The sequence below is a fragment of the Garra rufa genome, chromosome 9 (genome assembly GCF_049309525.1).
Source record: "Garra rufa chromosome 9, GarRuf1.0, whole genome shotgun sequence".
Taxonomy (NCBI): Eukaryota; Metazoa; Chordata; class Actinopteri; order Cypriniformes; family Cyprinidae; genus Garra; species Garra rufa.
The window spans coordinates 12,310,235-12,332,991 of NC_133369.1; the positions used below are offsets into that span (position 1 = coordinate 12,310,235).

The 22,757-nt window shown below is 38.1% G+C and overlaps 1 protein-coding gene across 1 annotated transcript in view; it reads left to right on the forward strand.

Moving 5' to 3' along the window:
• The window catches only part of gramd1a (GRAM domain containing 1A), a 126,686-nt gene extending 106,308 nt beyond the window's left edge, over positions 1 to 20,378 (forward strand). Inside the window, exon 13 of the mRNA XM_073847753.1 lies at positions 20,283 to 20,378. Coding sequence (XP_073703854.1) covers positions 20,283 to 20,378 — 96 coding nt within the window. The remainder of the gene's footprint in view (positions 1 to 20,282) is intronic.
• Positions 20,379 to 22,757: the final 2,379 nt, after the last annotated feature.

Below are 22,757 nucleotides of genomic sequence, written 5' to 3' on the forward strand. Positions count from 1 at the left end.
AGAAGCTCATTATTGCAGGGGGGAGGGGTGAGAGGCAGAGAGGGTGACAGAGTAGAGAGCCATCCTACAGACCATCTTTGAACAAAATGCACATACTGTATGTAGTGTAATTACATAAATATGTCTGATCTTTGAGAGTCTGATATTTTGAGAAAATATAAAGGGTCACTAAGTCTTTCATTGTTCATTTTTTGCAGTTGTTGTTTTTTATTTATTTTTTACTTAACTGTACCATGAACTTGTCCTATTCAGTCACATAGCAAAAGATTTTAAAAAATAAAACTTTTTAGCATGATCAATTTATCTTCATTGATAGACAATATTTACATAGTGTTATTTATTGAATATAAAATCATAATAATAAAAAATTAAGACAAACTTTGACAACAAAACAAACGTTACTGTTATCTCTTCAAAACATCTGAAAACCATAATTTTAAGATCAGTTATATATATGTATCACCCCGTTAAAATACTCAACTTGATTTTTAAAGATATTTTGAAAGAATGAAGCGTTTATAGAGCACTTTATTGTGTATTGCTGTACACCCACATGAACTGTGTTCATGTTCATGTTAATTCACAGTACATAAACTTTATATGAATACTTTTTTTAGCTTAATATTAATTAACATTAATAAATGCTATTTATTTATTGGTCATGTTAACTGATATAGTTAATTTTAACAAATGAAACTGGATGGCAACATTTTATATTTTGTGTGTATGTGTCTGTGTGTTGATTTTAAAGTGTAACCCTTTCAATTCTGTAAACTTAAAATCCAAACTAGCAGATGGTTACTGTGAATGCATGTGCCAACTGGGCACCGTCTTCCTTATTGATTCTTAGTTATGACAACAATTGATTTTATACAAAAATATATTATACAAAAATTGTACAGATAGGTAACAATGACATTTAAGCAGAAGTGGTGGATATAAAGGAAGCAATAATAACATTTTGCTATCATCATGAATTACATGTTCTTATTTGTAGCATACTGGTTCACAGTTGGCATCTATCTGAAGTCCTTGCATTGATTGCATTTAATTAAATCAACATTATATTTGGTCAGTCTGATCTTGAGGCCTTAGAGATGTTAAATTGTGAAGATCTTGAGTTTTCATTAAAGGGCATGTCCGTGGTGGCCTGACAAAGTTTGATGTTTCTGCATAGACATAGAAGTGGTTATAACTTAGCCTGAAAATGTCTGATCTGCCACAAAATTCACAGGTTTGGTAAGAGTCCTGGCCTGAAGACACCTAAAGACCAATATTCAGATATTATCATAGCGCCACCTGTTGGCAGCAGGATATCTCATATATTTCACTAACTCAAACACACCAAGGTCAATCTGCACCAAACTTCATATGTTTGATAATAGTGCTGGCCTGAACACATCTACATGTCAATAATCAGTTATAGGCATAGCGCCACCAGCTGGCAGCAGCAATTTTGGCACATTTAAATGACTTATGACATATTTTTTCTATATTTACTGTATTAAAAGCATACTGCCCACCGATTGCTGTTTTCCTGAAGCCACCGGTCGGCGGTGAGCCCGGGTGCGAGGGCCCGTTCATCGCTGCTCGCAGCTTTAATTATTATTATTATTATTTTTTTTTCAATGTTTTGGGGGATTTCGGGGGCCTTAACATACACGAAAACTCTTGAAACTTTGCACACACATTGGAACCTGCGGCCATCAGGGCCGGACAGACTTTGACATGGGGGGGTCACCTGGGGGGGGCATGGCACAGCGTTAAAAATTGCGACTTTTGAAGGGCTCTGGAGCGCACAACGGTTGACCTACAGTCACCAAAATTCATACACATATAGACCTCATCGGGCCGAACAAATTTCACACTCATAGTCCGTGCTTCGCCAAACAGGAAGTCGGCTATTCAGGGATGTCTAAAAAGTGCATGCAATGGAATTTGAAATACTCCTACTAGGCCTTTCCACCGATGGCCACCAAACTCGGTCAGTATGATCTCAAGACATTGGGGATGCAAAATTGCCAGGGGATTTTTGATATCTCGAACGGTTTGAACGTGACGGGGCGACAAATTTATGGCGAGAAATGAGAAACAGGAAGTGCCTAATAACTTTGACAGACTTTGTCTGATTTTGACCAAACTTCAGCAGTTTGTTCATCGTCTGATGCCGATCACAGAGATGTGACTATTATGAGTCAAAGTTATAGCGCCACCAACTGGCAGCAGAAAGCGTGACGTTTTTGAAACGCTTTAAACTCAGCCTCTTAATTTTACTCAATTTGCTTCAAACTTCATCACAATAATGTCAAAACACGACCGATAAGAATCTGTGAAGGGCGTTATCCATAACTTTTATCATGTTGCCATGGCAACGTGTCAAACTTTAACTTTAGTTTTTTGTGTTTTTGAGCCACTTAAAATGCTTAGAATTTCATGAAACTCAACACACACATCTGTATTAATGACAGTTAAACACTGATAAAAGCCCATAAATGGGCGTGGAGCAGGCGCTCCATAGCGCCACCTTTTGACAAAAGTTGGGGGGTTACTTTGTCCTACAGTCACCAAACTCGGTACATATATTGGACTCATCAAGCCGGACAACTTTCTAATTTACACCCATTAGCTACGACCAACAGGAAGTCAGCTATTTTTATTTAAATATGGATTTTTGGAAAAATCAAGCTGTGGAATTTGAAATACTCCTCCTAGACCTTTCCACCGATGGCCACCAAACTCGGTCAGCATGATCTCAAGACATTGGGAATGCAAAATTGCCAGGGGATTTTTGGTATCTCGAACGGTTTGGCCGTGGCAGGGCGACAAATTATGGCGAGAAATGAGAAACAGGAAATGTCTAATAATTTTGACACACTTTATCTGATTTTGACCAAACTTAAGCAGTTTGTTCGTCGTATGATACCGATCACAGAGATGTGACTATTATGAGTCAAAGTTATAGCGCCACCAACTGGCAGCAGGAAGTGTGTTGCTTGCAAAACGCTTTTAAATCAACCTCTTAATTTTACTCAATTTGCTTCAAACTTCATCAGAATAATATCAAAACACGGCCGATGAGAATCTGTGAAGGGGTCCTTGATACATCAAATGCTGTTGCCATGGCAACGTGTCAAACTTTAACATTTGTTTCCTGTGTTTTTAAATATAGCTGTGAATAAATTCATATCACTCATAGCAGAATCAGACAGTTCACACCAAACGTTGTCAACATGATGCCAAGATACTGAAGATGTTAAATTGTGAACGGCTTTGGGACATCTTGAACGGTGTTGATGTGGTGATTTATGAAAGTAACAATAAAAAAGATGAAGAGTTATTTTCATATATCTTTAAATTGCATTATTCTAACTCATCAAAACTTTTTACATATAAAGAACAAGAAATTCTTAGGAAATACGTGTAGTTTCAAAATGTTATCATGCTCAGAGGCCCCAAAAACATTAAAAGTGTCATATAAATTTGTCAGATTAAAGCTCTAATACCAGGGATGAACACTAGAGGTCCTCATAAAATAAGGAATCGTTTGACCTCTAATGCTATTTAGCTCATTGTCAGTGTATAGGAATGACAATAATCCATAGAATCAGTTGATATATACTGTACTGTCAGTGTACATAATTGTTTTGTATAGGTGCTTAAAGAGCATTAAAATCTTTTTTTAATCTTTTAAGGAAAAATTATATGATTTATATACATATATAGACTCTCACTGATAGAACAAAAAATCTTATAAGTATGACACTATACTGCTCAGTTCACTTAATTAGAATGAGAAACAAATACATCAACTAAGTTAATATGTATTTATTTTTAATATATTTGTTTATAATTATTTCACAGATGCTTATAGATCATTAAAATAATATTTAAAAATGGTTGTAGATCATAAAACATGGTAACTATTTAAAATAGGGTCTCTTTTGTTAACAATGGTTAATGAACTTACAAACACGAACGAACAATGAACAATTTATTTGTACTCGATTTTCTTCAAACTTCATCAGAATAATGTAAAAACACGGCCGATGAGAGTCTGTAAAGGCGTCCCTGATGCATCAAATGCTGTTGCCATGGCAAATAAATAAAAATAAAAAATACATTCAAATATTTGTTTCCTGTGTTTTTGAGGCAGATAGCGTGCTTAGAATTTCATTTTCCATTTTCAATGATTTATTATATATTTAAAGTGCAGCATCCTAACTCTTTGAAACTTTTTTCATACAAATAACTATTCATTCTGATCAAACACAGTTCATTTCATAATTATACAAAACTCCACAACTGAAAGAAAATAAAAAAAACATATCTGATCTCACTCTGCTCTGCTCTCTATGTGTGTGTTTGTGTGGTATGTGGCTGAGTGTAAGGAGGGGGGATGGGTGGTAAGAGAAAGAGTCAGAGAGGAGGAGAGACAGTTAGGGTTAGTCCAAAGGGTTACTGTGAATGCATGTGCCAACTGGGCACCGTTTTCCTGATGCTATCGGGATGGCGACTGCACAGTCGGCGAGGGCCCGGTCATCGCTGCTTGCAGCTTTAATTCTTCTTCTTCTTCTTCTCCAAAGTGAAAAGTCTTTTTGAGGGCCTAAACATGCCCGAAAACTCACGAAACTTTGCACACGCATCAGACCTGGCGAAAATTTACATCTGATATGGTTTTCAAAAGTGGGTGTGGCAAAATGGCTCGATAGCGCCACCTATAAAATTTCAACGGAGTGCCCCTCGAGCTACGTTTCATGTACATGTACGAAACTCGGTACACATATGTAACACACCAATACCTACAAAAAAGTCTCCTGGTGCAACATCCGAAACAAGTCCGTTATATTGAATTTCCTGTATGATTTTTGTGCAGTTTTTGCCATTTTCAGGCCTCATACTTTAACAAACTCCTCCTACAGTTTTTATCCGATCATCTTCAAATTTGCTGAGTGTCATCATAAGGCCTTTGCGATGTTAAATTGCGAAGCTTTAGAGTTTTCGTCGAAGGGCGTGTCCGTGGCGGCCGGACAAACTTTGATGTTTCGCCATGAAAAAGGAAGTTGCTATAACTCAGGCATACGATGTCCGATCTGCCTCAAACTTCACATGTTTGATGACAGTCCGGTCCTGAACACACATCAGTGCCCATATTCAGTTATAGTCATAGCGCCACCTGCTGACAACAGGAAATTACATGTTTAACACTGTTACGGACTCCTAGAAACATATTGAAAAGCGTTAACAAGTCTTAAATAGGCTAGCAACATGCTACAAACATGCTAAAACATGCTAGCAACACTTAGCTAAGAGCTAAAGCATGCTATTAATACAAATACAAAAGAAAATTGCTGTAACTCATGTATATAATGTTGAATCTGACCCAAACTTAACATGTTTGATAAGAATCCTGGCCTAAACACACGCCAATGCCCGTATTCAGTTATAGTCATAGCGCCACCAGCTGGTAACAGGAAGCCACATGTTTAATACTGTTGTGGATGCCTAGCAACATTTTAAAAAAATTCAACAACTGTTAAACAGGGTAGCAACATGCTAGAAACATGCTATAACATGTTAGCAACATTTAGCTAAGTGCTAAAGCATACTCTTAATGCAATGAAACAGGAAGTTACTCTAACTCAGGCATGCAATGTCCAATCAGCCCCAAACTTCACATGTTTGATAACAGTCCTGACCTGAAGATATCTATATGCCAATATTCAGTTATAGTCATAGCGCCACCTACTGTCAACAGGAAGTGACATGTTTAACACTGTGACACATTATTAGCAACACACTAAAAAAGCCATTGAGTGCTAAACTAGTTTAAAACGTACCCAAACATGCTAGCAGCACTTACTTAGTGCTAAAGCATGTTGTTAAAGACATAAAACAGGAAGTTACTGTAACTCAGGCATGCAATGTCCAATCAGCCCCAAACTTCACATGTTTGATAAGACTCCTGGCCTGAAGATATATACATGCCCATATTCAGTTATAATCACAGCGCCACCTGCTGACAACAGGAAGTGACATTTAATGGTATTACGGACTCCTAGCAACATATTAAAAAGCGTTAGCAAGTTTTAAATAGGCTAGCATCATGCTAGAATCATGTTAAAACATGCTAGCAACACTTAGCTAAGAGCTAAAGCATGATATTAATACAAAGAAAAATAAGTGTAACTCATGCATACAATGTCCAATCTGACCCAAGCTTAATATGTTTGATAAGAGTCCTGGTCTGAACACAAGCCCATGCCTATATTCAGTTATAGTCATAGTGCCACCTGCTGGCAACAGAAAGTCACATGTTTAATACCGATGTGGATGCCCAACAACATTTTAAAAATATCAACAAGTGTTAAATAGGGTAGCAACATGCTAGAAACATGTTAGCAACATTTAGCTAAGTGCTAAAGCATACTCTTAATGCAATGAAACAGGAAGTTACTGTAACTCAGGCATGCAATGTCCAATCAGCCCCAAACTTAATATGTTTGATAAGAGTCCTGGCCTGAATACATTTACATGCCAATATTTAGTTATAGTCATAGCGCCACCAGCTGGCAACAGCAAATTACTTGTTTTACACTAACTTAAGAATGCAATGTACAATTTGCACCAAACTTGACATGATTGCCAACAGTCCTGGCCTGAAGACATCTAAAAGCCAATATTTCGTAATAGCGCCACCTGTTGGTAGCAGGATATGTCATGACTTACACTCAAGCATGCCTTGTTCAATCTTCACCAAACTTCATATGTTTGATAAAAGCACTGGCCTGAACACATCTGCATGCCAATATTCAGTTATAGGCATAGCGCCACCAGCTGGCAGCAAGAAGATTGGCACATATCAATGACTTTGACATATTCCTCCTACATTTACTGTGTTAATAGCATAGTGCCCACCATTCGCCACCGATCGGCGGTGAGCCCGAGTGCGAGGGCCCTACCATCGCTGCTTGCAGCTTTAATTAGGGCCCGAGCACCGATGGTGTGAGGACCCTATTGAATCTGCTCCGTTTATTATTATTATTATTAGGGCCCGAGCACCGATGGTGTGAGGACCCTATTGGATCTGCTTCGTTTATTAGGGCCCGAGCACCGATGGTGTGAGGACCCTATTGAATCTGCTCCGTTTATTATTATTATTATTAGGGCCCGAGCACCGATGGTGTGAGGACCCTATTGGATCTGCTCCGTTTATTATTATTAGGGCCCGAGCACCGATGGTGTGAGGACCCTATTGGATCTGCTCCGTTTCTTATTAGGGCCCGAGCCCAAAAGGGCGAAGGCCCTATTGTTTTTCTAAGGATTATTATTATTATTATTATTATTATTTTTTTATTTTTTTTTTTTCATTGTTTTGGGGGATTTCGGGGGCCTTAACATACACGAAAACTCTTGAAACTTTGCACACACATTGGAACCTGCGGCCATCAGGGCCGGACAGACTTTGACATGGGGGGGTCACCTGGGGGGGGGGGCATGGCACAGCGTTGAAAATTGCGACTTTTGAAGGGCTCTGGAGCGCACAACGGTTGACCTACAGTCACCAAAATTCATACACATATAGACCTCATCGGGCTGAACAAATTTCACACTCATAGTCCATGCTTCGCCAAACAGGAAGTCGGCTATTCAGGCATGTCTAAAAAGTGCATGCAATGGAATTTGAAATACTCCTACTAGGCCTTTCCACCGATGGCCACCAAACTCGGTCAGCATGATCTCAAGACATTGGGGACGCAAAATTGCCAGGGGATTTTTGATATCTCGAACGGTTTGACCGTGACGGGGCGACAAAGTTATGGCGAGAAATGAGAAACAGGAAGTGCCTAATAACTTTGACATACTTTGTCTGATTTTGACCAAACTTCAGCAGTTTGTTCACCGTCTGATGCCGATCACAGAGATGTGACTATTATGAGTCAAAGTTATAGCGCCACCAACTGTCGGCAGAAAGCGTGACGTTTTTGAAACGCTTTAAACTCAGCCTCTTAATTTTACTCAATTTGCTTCAAACTTCATCCCAATAATGTCAAAACACGACCGATAAGAATCTGTGAAGGGCGTTATCCATAACTTTTATCATGTTGCCATGGCAACGTGTCAAACTTTAACTTTAGTTTTTTGTGTTTTTGAGCCACTTAAAATGCTTAGAATTTCATGAAACTCAACACACACATCTGTATTAATGACAGTTAAACACTGATAAAAGCCCATAAATGGGCGTGGAGCAGGCGCTCCATAGCGCCACCTTTTGACAAAAGTTGGGGGGTTACTTTGTCCTACAGTCACCAAACTCGGTACATATATTGGACTCATCAAGCCGGACAACTTTCTAATTTACACCCATTAGCTACGACCAACAGGAAGTCAGCTATTTTTATTTAAATATGGATTTTTGGAAAAATCAAGCTGTGGAATTTGAAATACTCCTCCTAGACCTTTCCACCGATGGCCACCAAACTCGGTCAGCATGATCTCAAGATATTGGGAATGCAAAATTGCCAGGGGATTTTTGGTATCTCGAACGGTTTGGCCGTGGCAGGGCGACAAATTATGGCGAGAAATGAGAAACAGGAAATGTCTAATAATTTTGACACACTTTATCTGATTTTGACCAAACTTAAGCAGTTTGTTCGTCGTATGATACCGATCACAGAGATGTGACTATTATGAGTCAAAGTTATAGCGCCACCAACTGGCAGCAGGAAGTGTGTTGCTTGCAAAACGCTTTTAAATCAACCTCTTAATTTTACTCAATTTGCTTCAAACTTCATCAGAATAATATCAAAACACGGCCGATGAGAATCTGTGAAGGGGTCCTTCATACATAAAATGCTGTTGCCATGGCAACATGTCAAACTTTAACATTTGTTTCCTGTGTTTTTAAATATAGCTGTGAATAAATTCATATCACTCATAGCAGAATCAGACAGTTCACACCAAACTTTGTCAACATGATGCCAAGATACTGAAGATGTTAAATTGTGAACGGCTTTTGGGACATCTTGAACGGTGTTGATGTGGTGATTTATGAAAGTAACAATAAAAAAGATGAAGAGTTATTTTCATATATCTTTAAATTGCATTATTCTAACTCATCAAAACTTTTTACATATAAAGAACAAGAAATTCTTAGGAAATACGTGTAGTTTCAAAATGTTATCATGCTCAGAGGCCCCAAAAACATTAAAAGTGTCACATAAATTTGTCAGATTAAAGCTCTAATACCAGGGATGAACACTAGAGGTCCTCATAAGATAAGGAATCGTTTGACCTCTAATGCTATTTAGCTCATTCTCAGTGTATAAGAATGAAAATAATCCATAGAATCAGTTGATATAGACTGTACTGTCAGTGTACTTTTACATAATTATTTTGTATAGGTGCTTAAAGAGCATTAAAATCTTTTTTTAATCTTTTAAGGAAAAATTATATGATTTATATACATATATACAATCTCACTGATAGAATAAAAAATCTTATAAGTATGACACTATACTGCTCAGTTCACTTAATTAGAATGAGAAACAAATACATCAACTAAGTTAATATGTATTTATTTTTAATATATTTGTTTATAATTATTTCACAGATGCTTATAGATCATTAAAATAATATTTAAAAATGGATGTAGATCATAAAACATGGTAACTATTTAAAATAGGGTCTCTTTTGTTAACATTGGTTAATGAACTAACACACGAACGAACAACGAACAATATATTTGTACTCGATTTTCTTCAAACTTCATCAGAATGATGTAAAAACACGGCCGATGAGAGTCTGTAAAGGCGTCCCTGATGCATCAAATGCTGTTGCCATGGCAAATAAATAAAAATACAAAATACATTCAAATATTTGTTTCCTGTGTTTTTGAGGCAGATAGCGTGCCTAGAATTTTATTTTCCATTTTCAATTTTCAATGATTTATTATATATTTAAAGTGCAGCATCCTAACTCTTTGAAACTTTTTTCATACAAATAACTATTCATTCTGATTAAACACAGTTCATTTCATAATTATACAAAACTCCACGAATGAAAGAAAATTAAAAAACAAATCTGATCTCACTCTGCTCTGCACTCTATGTGTGTGTTTGTGTGGTAAGTGTCTGAGTGTAAGGAGGTGGGATGGGTGGTAAGAGAAAGAGTCAGACAGGAGGAGAGACAGTTAGGGTTAGTCCAAAGGGTTATTGTGAATGCATGTGCCAACTGGGCACCGTTTTCCTGATGCTATCGGGATGGCGACTGCCAGACGGCGAGGGCCCGGTCAACGCTGCTTGCAGCTTTAATTATTATTCTTCTTCTCCGGAATGAATCGCATTTTTGAGGGCCTAAACATACCCGAAAACTCATGAAACTTTGCACACACATCAAACCTGGCGAAAATGGACGTCTGATATGGGGTTCAGAGATGGGTGTGTCAAAATGGCTCGATAGCGCCACCTTTACACGTTCCGCGGTGTGCGCTTTCAGTTGTGATTCACGTACATGCACGAAAATCGGTACACACATGTAACTCACCAATACCTACAAAAAAGCCTCTTGGAGCAAAATTTGACACCCAACAGGAAGTCGGTTATTTTTAATTTTCTCAGCAAATTTTGTGTCATTTTTGCCATTTTCAGGCGTCATACTTGAACGAACTCCTCCTAGAGATTTATTCGGATCAACGCCAAATTTGCTGAGTCTAATCTAAAGCCCTTTGTGACGTTAAATTGCGAAGATCTAGAGTTTTCATCAGAGGGCGTGTCCGTGGCGGCCTCGCAAATTTCGATGCTTCGCCATGAAAAAGGAAGTTGCTATAACTCAGGCATAAAATGCCCGATCTGCCCCAAACTTCACATGTGTGATAACACTCCTGACCTGAAGACATCTACATGCCCATATTCAGTTTTACTCATAGCGCCACCTGCAGGCACCAGGAAGTGACATGCTATACTCTGCAACAAATTCCTCCTGGAGATTTAATCAGATCAACACCAAAATCGGTCAGTCTAATAAAAAGGCTTTAGCGATGTTAAATTGCGAAGATCTTGAGTTTTCGTTGAAGGGCGTGTCCGTGGCGGCCTGGCAAATTTCGTGGTCTCGCCATGGATATAAATCTTGTTATAACTCAGCCATAAAATGTCCGATTTGCCTCAAACTTCACATGTTCGATAAGAGTCCTGGCCTGAACCAATCTGAAGGCCTATATTCTATTATAATCACAGCGCCACCTGTTGGCAACAGGAAATGACTTGTACCAAACTCCTCCTAGAGATTTAATGATATTAACATTATATTTGGTCAGTCTGATCTCGAGGCCTTAGAGATGTTAAATTGTGAAGATCTTGAGTTTTCGTTAAAGGGCGTGTCCATGGCGGCCTGACAAAGTTTGATGTTTCGCCATGGACATAAAAGTTGTTATAACTCAGCCATAAAATGTCCGATCTGCCTCAAACTTCACATGTTTGGTAAGAGTCCTGGCCTGAAGACATCTAAAGGCCAATATACAGATATTATTATAGCGCCACCTATTGGCAGCAGGATATATCATATCTTGCACTAACTCAAACATACCAAAGTCAATCTGCACCAAACTTCATATGTTTGATGAAAGTGGTGGCCTGAACACATCTACATGCCAATAATCAGTTATATGCATAGCGCCACCAGCTGGCAGCAGGAAATTTGGCACATTTAAGTGACTTTGACATATTTCTCCTATTTTTACTGTATTAAAAGCATACTACCCACCATTTGCTGTTTTCCTAAAGCCACCGGTCGGCGGTGAGCCCGGGTGCGAGGGCCCGTTCATCGCTGCTTGCAGCTTTAATTAGGGGCCAAGCACCGAAGGTGCGAAGGCACCTATTGTATCCGTTAGAATTCTTCTTCTTATTAGGGGCCAAGCACCGAAGGTGCGAAGGCACCTATTGAAACCGTTAGAATTCTTATTATTATTATTATTCTTCCGCCGCAAGTCTATGGCAGCCCATAGAACCGCTTGCGGGAAAGTTGTATAATTTGGCACACTGATAGAGGACCGTCCCGACATTAACCATAGGAAGCTTGGAGTCTCTAACTCAAACTCTCTAGCGCCACCATTTGTCCAAACTTTCACTTTCTTTTTGCTAATAACTTTTGAACCCTAAGCCACAAAATCAAAATTCCAATTTTTCCTGAATCCTTGGGTCATGCCGAGTCGAATGAACACCAAATTTCAAAAATCGTAAGGTTTCGTTTTTTTTCTAAAATTATTTGTTTGTAAAACCTACCTTTTCGAACTCGTCCTAGACGGTTTGTCTGATTTACACCAAAATTGGCTCAGATCATCTTCAGACCATGCAGGCAAAAAGTTATGGAATTCAAGTTGATTGGACAAACCGTTCTCGAATAACGCGCTAATTAATTCTACGAAAAGCGTTCAAAAATGGAAGTGAGGCCATATCTCCGCAACGCTTTGGAATATTGAGACCAAACTTGGTGTGTGTTGTAAGAAGCATGACCTGAGGCTACCTGCAGTGTTTCGTCACAGTGCCACCTAGTGGTCAGGAGATATGAAAAATGGCTATTTTTGCTTATAACTTCTCAGTGGTTTGACCAAAAATCTCAAAACTGGTCTTGTTAGATTCGGAGGAGCATGCCAAGTCGACCCATATCCAATTTTCCCATGTCAGCCATTTTGGGTGTCGGCCATTTTGAATTTAGCTTTAAAATGCTGTATCTTGAGAACGAATTAACGTATCGTTTCAACAATAATTACAAAAATGTTCGGCACCATGCCCTGAATGTAAATAAAAATTTTGGGGCCAGTGCCACCTTGTGGTCAAAAGTTATAACGAAATTTCGAAAAATGCTAATAACTTCTGAAAAAAATGGCTTATTGTAATAAAAGTGATCTCAAAATATTCCTTGGGTCAGGCCGAGAACATTGATACCAATTATGCCAAAATTGGCCTAACTTCCTGTTCGCCATTTTGATGAATGTAGAAAAGCTACTTTTTCGAACTCCTCCTAGACCGTTAGTCTGATTTTCACCAAATTTGACTCGGATCATCTTCAGACCATGCTGACAAAAAGTTATGGATTTCGTGTCGATATTCGAAACCGTTTTCATTTAACGCATCAACGAATTTGCAGGTAAGATGCCAAAGCGCATCGGAAGCTGTATCTCTGCAAAGCTTTGAGATATTTGCACCAAATTTGGTATGTGGCATTACCACCTCACACTGATTACACCACATAAATTTGGTAGCAGCGCCACCTATTGGTCAAGAGTAATGAAGCATTCATTAACCATTAGTTTTTAAATGAACATAAATGCTAATAACTGTAGATAGCATTAGCCTATTGTAATGAAACTGGTCTCAAAATATTCCTTGGGTCATGCTGACAACATAGATACCAATTATGCCACAGTTGGCCAAACTCCCTGTCCGCCATTTTGATTTATGTTGAAAACCTACTTTTTCGAACTAGTCCTAGACCGTTTGTCCGATTTTCACCAAAATCGAGTCAGATCATCTTCAGACTGTGCTGACAAAAAGTTATGGATTTCATGATGATAGATGAAACCGTTTTCGTATAGCGCCTCTATAAATTTAAGGCTTTATGATAAAATGACTCTGAGGCTGTATTTCTGCAAAGCTTTGATATAAAGACACCAAACTTTGTGTGCACGTTTGTCACCTCACACTAAACACACCACATGGATTTGAGAACAGCGCCACCTGTTGGTCAAACGTAATAAGCATTAAATCATATCAGTAGGCGTTCTACATCATTTTTCTGTAATTTTCACTAAAATCCTCTTAAAATTGGTTCCTTTTCCTTATTGTTGCAGTTGGTCTGCTGTTCCTGCCATCCTTAGCTCCTCATTTTCCGCTTTGAGTGCTTGGCCCCGTAATTGCTGCTTGCAGCTATATTTATTATTATTATTATTCCGCCGCAAGTCTATGGCAGCCCATAGAACCGCTTGCGGGAAAGTTGTATAATTTGGCACACTGATAGAGGACCGTCCCAACATTAACCATAGCAAGTTTGGAGTCTCTAACTCAAACTCTCTAGCGCCACCATTTGTCCAAACTTTCACTTTCTTTTTGCTAATAACTTTTGAACCGTAAGCCACAAAATCAAAATTCCAATTTTCCCTGAATCCTTGGGTCATGCCGAGTCGAATGAACACCAAATTTCAAAAATCGTAGGGATTAGTTTTTTTTCTATAATTAATTGTTTGTAAAACCTACTTTTTCGAACTCGTCCTAGACGGTTTGTCTGATTTACACCAAAATTGGCTCAGATCATCTTCAGACCATGCAGGAAAAAAGTTATGGAATTCAAGTTGATTGGACAAACCGTTCTCGAATAATGCGCTAATTAATTCTACGAAAAGCGTTCAAAAATGGAAGTGAGGCAATATCTCTGGAACGCTTTGGAATATTGAGACCAAACTTGGTGTGTGTTATAACAAGCATGACCTGAGGCTACCTGCAGTGTTTCGTCACAGTGCCACCTAGTGGTCAGGAGATATGAAAAATGGCTATTTTTGCTTATAACTTCTCAGTGGTTTGACCAAAAATCTCAAAACTGGTCTTGTTAGATTTGGAGGAGCATGCCGAGTCGAACCATATCCAATTTTCCCATGTCAGCCATTTTGGGTGTCGGCCATTTTGAATTTAGCTTTAAAATGCTGTATCTTGAGAACGGATTAACGTATCGTTTCGACAATAATTACAAAAATGTTCGGCACCATGCCCTGAATGTACATACCAATTTTGGGGCCAGCGCCACCTTGTGGTCAAAAGTTATAACGAAATTTCTAAAAATGCTAATAACTTCTGAAAAAAATGGCTTATTGTAATAAAAGTGATCTCAAAATATTCCTTGGGTCAGGCCGAGAACATTGATACCAATTATGCCAAAATTGGCCTAACTTCCTGTTCGCCATTTTGATGAATGTAGAAAACCTACTTTTTCGAACTCCTCCTAGACCGTTAGTCGGATTTTCACCAAATTTGACTCGGATCATCTTCAGACCATGCTGACAAAAATTTATGGATTTCGTGTCGATATTCGAAACCGTTTTCATTTAACGCATCAACGAATTTGCAGGTAAGATGCCAAAGCGCATCGGAAGCTGTATCTCTGCAAAGCTTTGAGATATTTGCACCAAATTTGGTATGTGGCATTAACACCTCACACTGATGACACCACATCAATTTGGTAGCAGTGCCACCTATTGGTCAAGAGTAACGAAGCATTCATTAACTATTAGTTTTAAAATGAACAAAAATGCTAATAACTATAGATAGCATTAGCCTATTGTAATGAAACTGGTCTCAAAATATTCCTTGGGTCATGCCGACAACATAGATACCAATTATGCAACAGTTGGCCAAACTCCCTGTCCGCCATTTTGATTTATGTTGAAAACCTACCTTTTCGAACTAATCCTAGACCGTTCGTCCGATTTTCACCAAAATCGAGTCAGATCATCTTCAGACTGTGCTGACAAAAAGTTATGGATTTCATGTTGATAGATGGAACCGTTTTCGTACAGCGCCTCTATAAATTTTAGGCTTGATGTGAAAATGACTCTAAGGCTATAATTTTGGAAAACTTTGACATAATGACACCAAACTTTGTGTGCACGTTTGTCACCTCACACTAAACACACCACATCGATTTGATAACAGCGCCACCTGTTGGTCAAACCTAATAAGCCATTAAATCATATCAGTAGGCGTTCTACATAATTTTTCTGTCGTTTTGACTAAAATCATCCTAAAATGGCTTCTTTTTACTTATTGTTGCAGTTGGTCTGCTGTTCCTGCCATCCTTAGCTCCTCATTTTCCGCTTTGAGTGCTTGGCCCCGTAATTGCTGCTTGCAGCTATATTTATTAGGGCCCGAGCCCAAAAGGGCGAAGGCCCTATTGTTCTTCTAAGGATTCTTATTAGGGCCCGAGCCCAAAAGGGCGAAGGCCCTATTGTTCTTCTAAGGGTTCTTATTTTTTTTTTTTTTTTTATTTTTTTACACCTTCCGGGCACTTTTGGGGGCCTTAACATACTCAAAAACTCTTGAAAATTTGCACACACGTCGGAATCTGCGGCCATCAGGACGCCACAGAGGCTGGGACCCGGGCGTGGTTCAGGGCCTCTACAGCGCCCCCTGGAACACAGTTTGAAAACTTGATGTACTGCGCACACATACTTGCACGTACTGATATGAAACTCGGTACACATATAGATCTCACTGAGCCAAACAACTTTTGTACTCTATGTCATAGGCTCCACCTGACAGGAAGTGAGATATTTAGGGCTGTTTAAAAAGCGCATGCTCTGGAATTTAACGTACTCCTCCCAGGAATTCCATGGGATTGTCACCAAACTCGGTCAGCATGATCTCAAGACATTGGGGACGCTAAATTGCGAGGAGATTTTTGATATCTCGAACGGTTTGGCCGTGGCAAGGCGACAAAGTTATGGCGAGAAATGAGAAACAGGAAGTGTCTAATAACTGTTGCACACATTGCCTGATTCTGATGAAACTTCACCAGTTTGTTCGTTGTATGATGCCGATTCCATAAATGTGACTATTATGAGTCAAAGTTATAGCGCCACCAACTGGGAGCAGGAAGTGTGTCATTTTCAAAATGCTTTGAAATCAGCCTCTTAATTTTACTCGATTTTCTTTAAACTTCATCAAAATCATGTCAAAACACGGCCGATAAGAATATGTAAAGGGGTCGATGATAAATCGAATGCTGTTGCCATGGCAACGTGTCAAACTTTAAAATTACATTCCTGTCTTTTCGAGGCAGATAACATGCTTAGAATTTCATGAAACTCAACACACACGTCAATATTAATGATAGTTAGACACTGGCAAAAGGTCATAAATGGGCGTGGAGCAGGCACTCTATAGCGCCATCTTTTGACAAAAGTTGGGGGGTTAGTTTTTCCTACAGTCACCAAACTCTGTACATATATTGTTCTCATCAATCTGGACAACTTTCTAAATCAAACTCATTAGCTAAGACCAACAGGAAGCCGGCTATTTTGATTTGAATGTGGATTTTTGGAAAAATCAGGCTGTAAACAAATTCACACTCCTTCTAAGAAAAATAAGGTATTCACACCAAACTTTTTTAACATGAAGAGAAGATTCTGAAGATGTTAAATTGCGAGCTAATTTGGGATATCTTGAACGGTGTTGACGTGGTGATTTTTTAAAGATGTAGTAAAAAACATAACCGTAATTTTTTTATATCTTTAAAGTGCAGCATCCAAACTCTTTACAACTTTTTTCACACAGAGATCTTATCATTCTGAGCAAGTGGTGTAAATATCAATTTTATACAAGCTTCTATGAATTAAAGAAAATTAAAAAAAGAAATTAGAAACCTGCTGTCACTCTGCCTGTGCCTGTCTGTGTTCAGTCACCATTGAGTCACTGAAGAGTGACTGAAGGGGGGAGGGGTGTATGGGAGAGAGACCAGTGGATCATGCTGTTTTGCTTCAGACCATCTTTGAGGAAGATGCACATTGCTGTAGCGTAATCGACATAAATATGTCTGATATTTTGAGAAAATATAAAGGGTCATTAAATCTTTCATTGTTTGTATTTTGCAGTTGTTGTTTTTTATTTATTTTTACTGAACTGTACCATGAACTTGTCCTATTCAGTCACATAGCAAAAGATTAAGAAAAATACAACTTTTAAGCATGAGTGAATAATCTTCATTGTAGACAATATTTTCATAGTGTTATTTATTGAATATAAAATTATAATAATTAAAAATTTCAAGACAAACTTTGACAACAAAACAAACTTTGCTGTTATCTGTTCAAAACATCCGAAAACCATCATTTTAAGATCAGTTATATATATATCGCCCCATTAAAACACTCAACTTGATTTTTAAAGATATTTTGAAAGAATTAAGCGTTTATAGAGCACTTTGTGTATTGCTGTACACCCACATGAACTGTGTTCATGTTCATGTTAATTCACAGTACATAAACTAATTTACCTTTAAACAATATATGAATACTTTTTTTTAGCTTAATATTAATTAACATTAATAAATGCTATTTAATTATTGTTCATGTTAACTAATATAGTTAATGTTAACAAATGAAACTGGATGGCAACATTTTATATATTGTGTGTATGTGTCTCTGTGTTGATTTTAAAGTGTAACCCTTTCAATTCAGTAAACTTAAAATCCAAACTAGCAGAGGGTTACTGTGAATGCATTTGCCAACTGTGCACCGTTTTCCTTATTGATTCTTAGTTATGTAGCGCTTAAGAGTGATGTCTTATAACAGGAGTCACCAGCAAAGCAATATCCACATACAAATTGTACAGATAGGTAACGATTTAAGCAGAAGTGGTGAATGTAATGCAAGCAATAATAACATTTTGTTATCATCATGAATCATGTTCTTACCATCATAATCAGAATATAGGGAAAATGTTCACATTTGGTTCACAGTTGGCATTATCTGAAGTCCTTGCAGGGGATTAGGTTTATAGCAAACTCCTCCTAGACATTTAATGAAATCAACATTATATTTGGTCAGTCTGATCTAGAGGCCTTAGAGATGTTAAATTGTGAAGATCTTGAGTTTCAGTAAAGGGCGTGTCCGTGGCGGCCTGACAAAGTTTGATGTTTTGCCATGGACATAGGTGTAATAACTCAGCCATAAAATGTCTGATCTGCCTCAAACTTCAGAGGTTTGGTAAGAGTCCTGGCCTGAAGACACCTAAAGGCCAATATTCAGATATTATCATAGCGCCACCTGTTGACACCAGGATATATCATATCTTTCACTAACTCAAACATACCAAGGTCAATCTGCACCAAACTTCATATGTTTGATAATAGTGCTAGCCTGAACACATCTACATGCCATTTATAGGCATAGCGCCACCAGCTGCCAATGGGAAGTTTGGCACATTTAAATGACTTATGACATATTTCTCATATATTTACTGTATTAAAAGCATACTGCCCACCGTTTGCTGTTTTCCTAAAGCCACCGGTCGGCGGTGAGCCCGGGTGCGAGGGCCCGTTCATCGCTGCTTGCAGCTTTAATTTATTATTGAGATTTATACATCATATAAAAACTGAATAAAAAAGCTTTCCGTTGATGTATGGATTTATTAGGACAGGACACTCACACACACATACACACACACGCACACTATAATATGCCGTTGTACTCCATAGAACTCTATGTAAAAACTAAGCTTTTTTTGCAAAGGCCTATCTAAAGGGTTAATGGGGCCAACTGATAATCAACAGTAAAATTTACTAATTTTACCCCTTCCCAACAGGGAAAACCACAAACAATCAAGAATTCATCATAATATGGTGTCATGGCTTTGCAATCAAAAAATGTGGTTATAATGGAAGTCAATGGGGCAAAAACAGCCACGAACAACAAATGAGGGAGAAAAAATGAAAATCTGATGCTGCGCCAAAACTAACAATGCATGAAAACCAATCTTCTTACTAATCTTTCACATGTCCAAGACTGTTAAAAAGGTAAAAAAAAATCCAGTCCACAATTACCTTTTCTATTGAAAATAAGTTATTTTGTGTGTGTTTTTTCCAAAATCAGTGACATCATTTATGAACTTGGCAATTAGAGTCAAAATCCTGAATTTTTTCAAAAGATTTGGTAGTTTTGATCAGGACTGAGGTTGATTAACAGATTTATGCAAAAAAAAAATCCAAAAAATATTTATCTGATAAATTTTTACAGCAGTTCAATTTAGTGGATGTTTTCATCCACGAACATAACGAGAGGGTAGTTAATGTGAACAATGCACAAGGGTTAAGATGGTCTTCTAGTCTGGCCTAGAGTCAGCCTCACACAGAACACTGGCTGAATGGCTGATGCATATGGCACACAGGGGTTTCAAAGTCGGCATTGGATTGGTTGAATTATACAGGATTTCTGGGAGATGTGTGTGTTGTGTTAGTCAGTCATATTGCCATTCAAAGCGGTCAAGGATCCCAGACCTTCTGACGTCAGTCTGGCCAAACTGGTCATCAGCTGGTTTAGTTGGGAGGCCAGTTTGTCTCTTTGAAAAGTGCCAAAAACACCAATAAAAATAGACTTATACGACCAGACTGGAGGATCAAACCAGCTTAGGCTTTGGCTTTAGTATTTTTCAGCAAGGGTATTTTTTATGATAAATCATGTGCAAGTAAAAAGGGTTATTTTGATTTCATACTGTTTTTAATGCCGTTTGTCCTCTCTCATGTAGATGAAACAGTCTCTGGAGAAGCTCCACAGAGGAATGATCACACCTGAGGTGCAGCAGGAGTCTGATCCAGAACCAGAAACACTGACTGATCAGTGAAAGCCTACGGTAACCCCTTCACCCCACCGTTTACAGACTGTGGACCTCGTGACATAGCCGTCCACGAGGGGCCAAATAATAAACGGGAGACGGTGCTTAACTCAGTGACATTAATGTTGGGATTAATGTGGGTATCTTTTAGCCTACCCAAGTGTCTCAGCAGCAGCTACAGGTCTTCATACTAGCTGTATAAACCACATTCAACTCTTTTATCAACCATGAACTTTGGGTCTGAAGCAATAACACACATGTATGGGAGCGTCTGGACTTTCAGCTGTGCTGCATCTTGAGCCGTTTGGGCCGTACTGCGTTTCTGAAAAAGCTGAACACGAGCTTTACAAAACTGATTTTCATCATGAACCTTTTAAAAAAAGATCTTGGGAGAGATGCGTCGCAGATTTCAAAGAGGGAAGTGTCTGAAATCAACTGGTCTTTTCACAAATGTTATTTTTACGTTTTCATTGAAGAGAAATTTGTTTTCTCTTCTTGTTTTGTTATTGTTTTCAGAGCTGTTACTGAAACTTGTTTAAAGTGTGTCAGACCATTACAGTATTTATTTAATAGACTTGAATTACAGTCTAACATCGTGTTTCTCAAACAAGGACCAATGTAGAAATGGGTGGATTGAGTGGTATGAATATGAATTCCCATTTTAGCAATAATCATGAGGAACAATTGTAATGACAATTAGAAGATAATCTAAAAGAATGCAATGAAAATGCAAGAAAAAAGTCAAATGTGCAACTGATACTTAGGCTAGAGTACCAGATTGAAGATCGTTTTTACACACTGTTACAATTTTAAAAGTTTCTTCTTTCTCCCGAACGTTTTAGTAACTATTTTTGTTTTAAATCCCTGTGTATTTTTGACTTAGGGGTGAAAGGAGCTGTTTCGTGTAGTCGAGGTGTTGAGAAACTTGTCGAGTTTCACTGGAATCAAACTTGAACTGTTCAGGGTTACTATTAGCTTGAGCAGCTGAACGTGCACACAGACTGAAGAACTTCAGTCGTTCCTCAGGCTGGATGTTTGGGACCAACCAGAACTCAAGGTCAGGAGGACTATTGTGATTTCACTTAACACTGTAGGCCAGTCTCACACAGAACATGTCTGTGTTTCACCTTCAAGTCAAAAGAAAATAAGATTATATATATATATATATATATGTGTATATATATATATTTTTGCATTGTGGCATTTTTGTTGCAAATAAGCACTCCTTAATTAATTTTAATTTGTATTAAATTCATCCTATGCAGGCAATTATTATTTTACATTAAAATAAGCATAATTCAGAAACTGTACGTTATATAAATAGTGGTATAAACAATTAAAAATCAATGCCGTAATGCAAAAAAAAAAAAAAAAGATTTTAATGTGAAATATGATGTGCGTGTTCTTTGTGAGATTCACCAAGAGGCTTTGAGTTGGATTTCTTTTCTTTTCTTTTTTTTGGTCCTTTGTTTCATTACTTTTTATTTGGACTGTCTGTTACGGATGTCCCCTGTCCAGCCATTTCATTTTTGTCCCTGTATTTGTGGTCTCACTCTGTCGTGCCCTTCAGCCTCAGTGAGCTCTCCCTCCTCTGAGTGTGTTATGTATGTCTGTCTGTCTGTCTGCGGGCGCTGCTGTGCAAAGCCCTTGCTCTGAGTGATGGAAGCGTGTGCTATTTATTCGGGTCAGGGAGGGAGAGAGCGAAGGTGGGATGTATTGTATAGACATGATTGTAAAGATGATTTGTGACGGTCACAAATGTATAATAAAAAATGCCAAAAAATTGTACAATTATGTGGTGTATTACTGAATGAATAATTTCCTTTTTTCACAGGTTAATACTTTCTAAGAAGCGAGGAAATTGGTATGATTATGGAAAAAAAAAAAGAATGTTTCTTGAGCAGCAAATCAGCATATTTGAATGATTTCTAAAGGATTTTGTGACACTGAAGACTGGAGTAATGATGCTGTAATCTAAATATATTTTAAATATAGCTGCAAGCAGCGATTACCAGGGTTCAAGTGATTTAAGCGTTTAAGCACATGAAAAAATACATTATTTAGCAAGCCGGTAACCATCTAAATCAATGATTTAGTAAATAATTTTAGGCAAATCCAGGTAATTGACCATTGAAATATGTGTTTTAACATTTTTAACTGTTATAGCACTAACTGTGGTCTGATCTCCTTAAAACTTTGCATGCTTGTTTAGAATCACCTGTGTTTACCAGGTTTTGTGAAGTTTTGAGTTTTTCTTTAGGCTTTATAGGCTTTTTGGGTACATTTCAACAGGCCCCTAGTCTAAATGACGCCATTATAGCTTGCCAAAGGGTAAATTTAAGCTTTCTTTTCGATAATTATTGACCTAGAGAGTCCAGAGAATTGTAC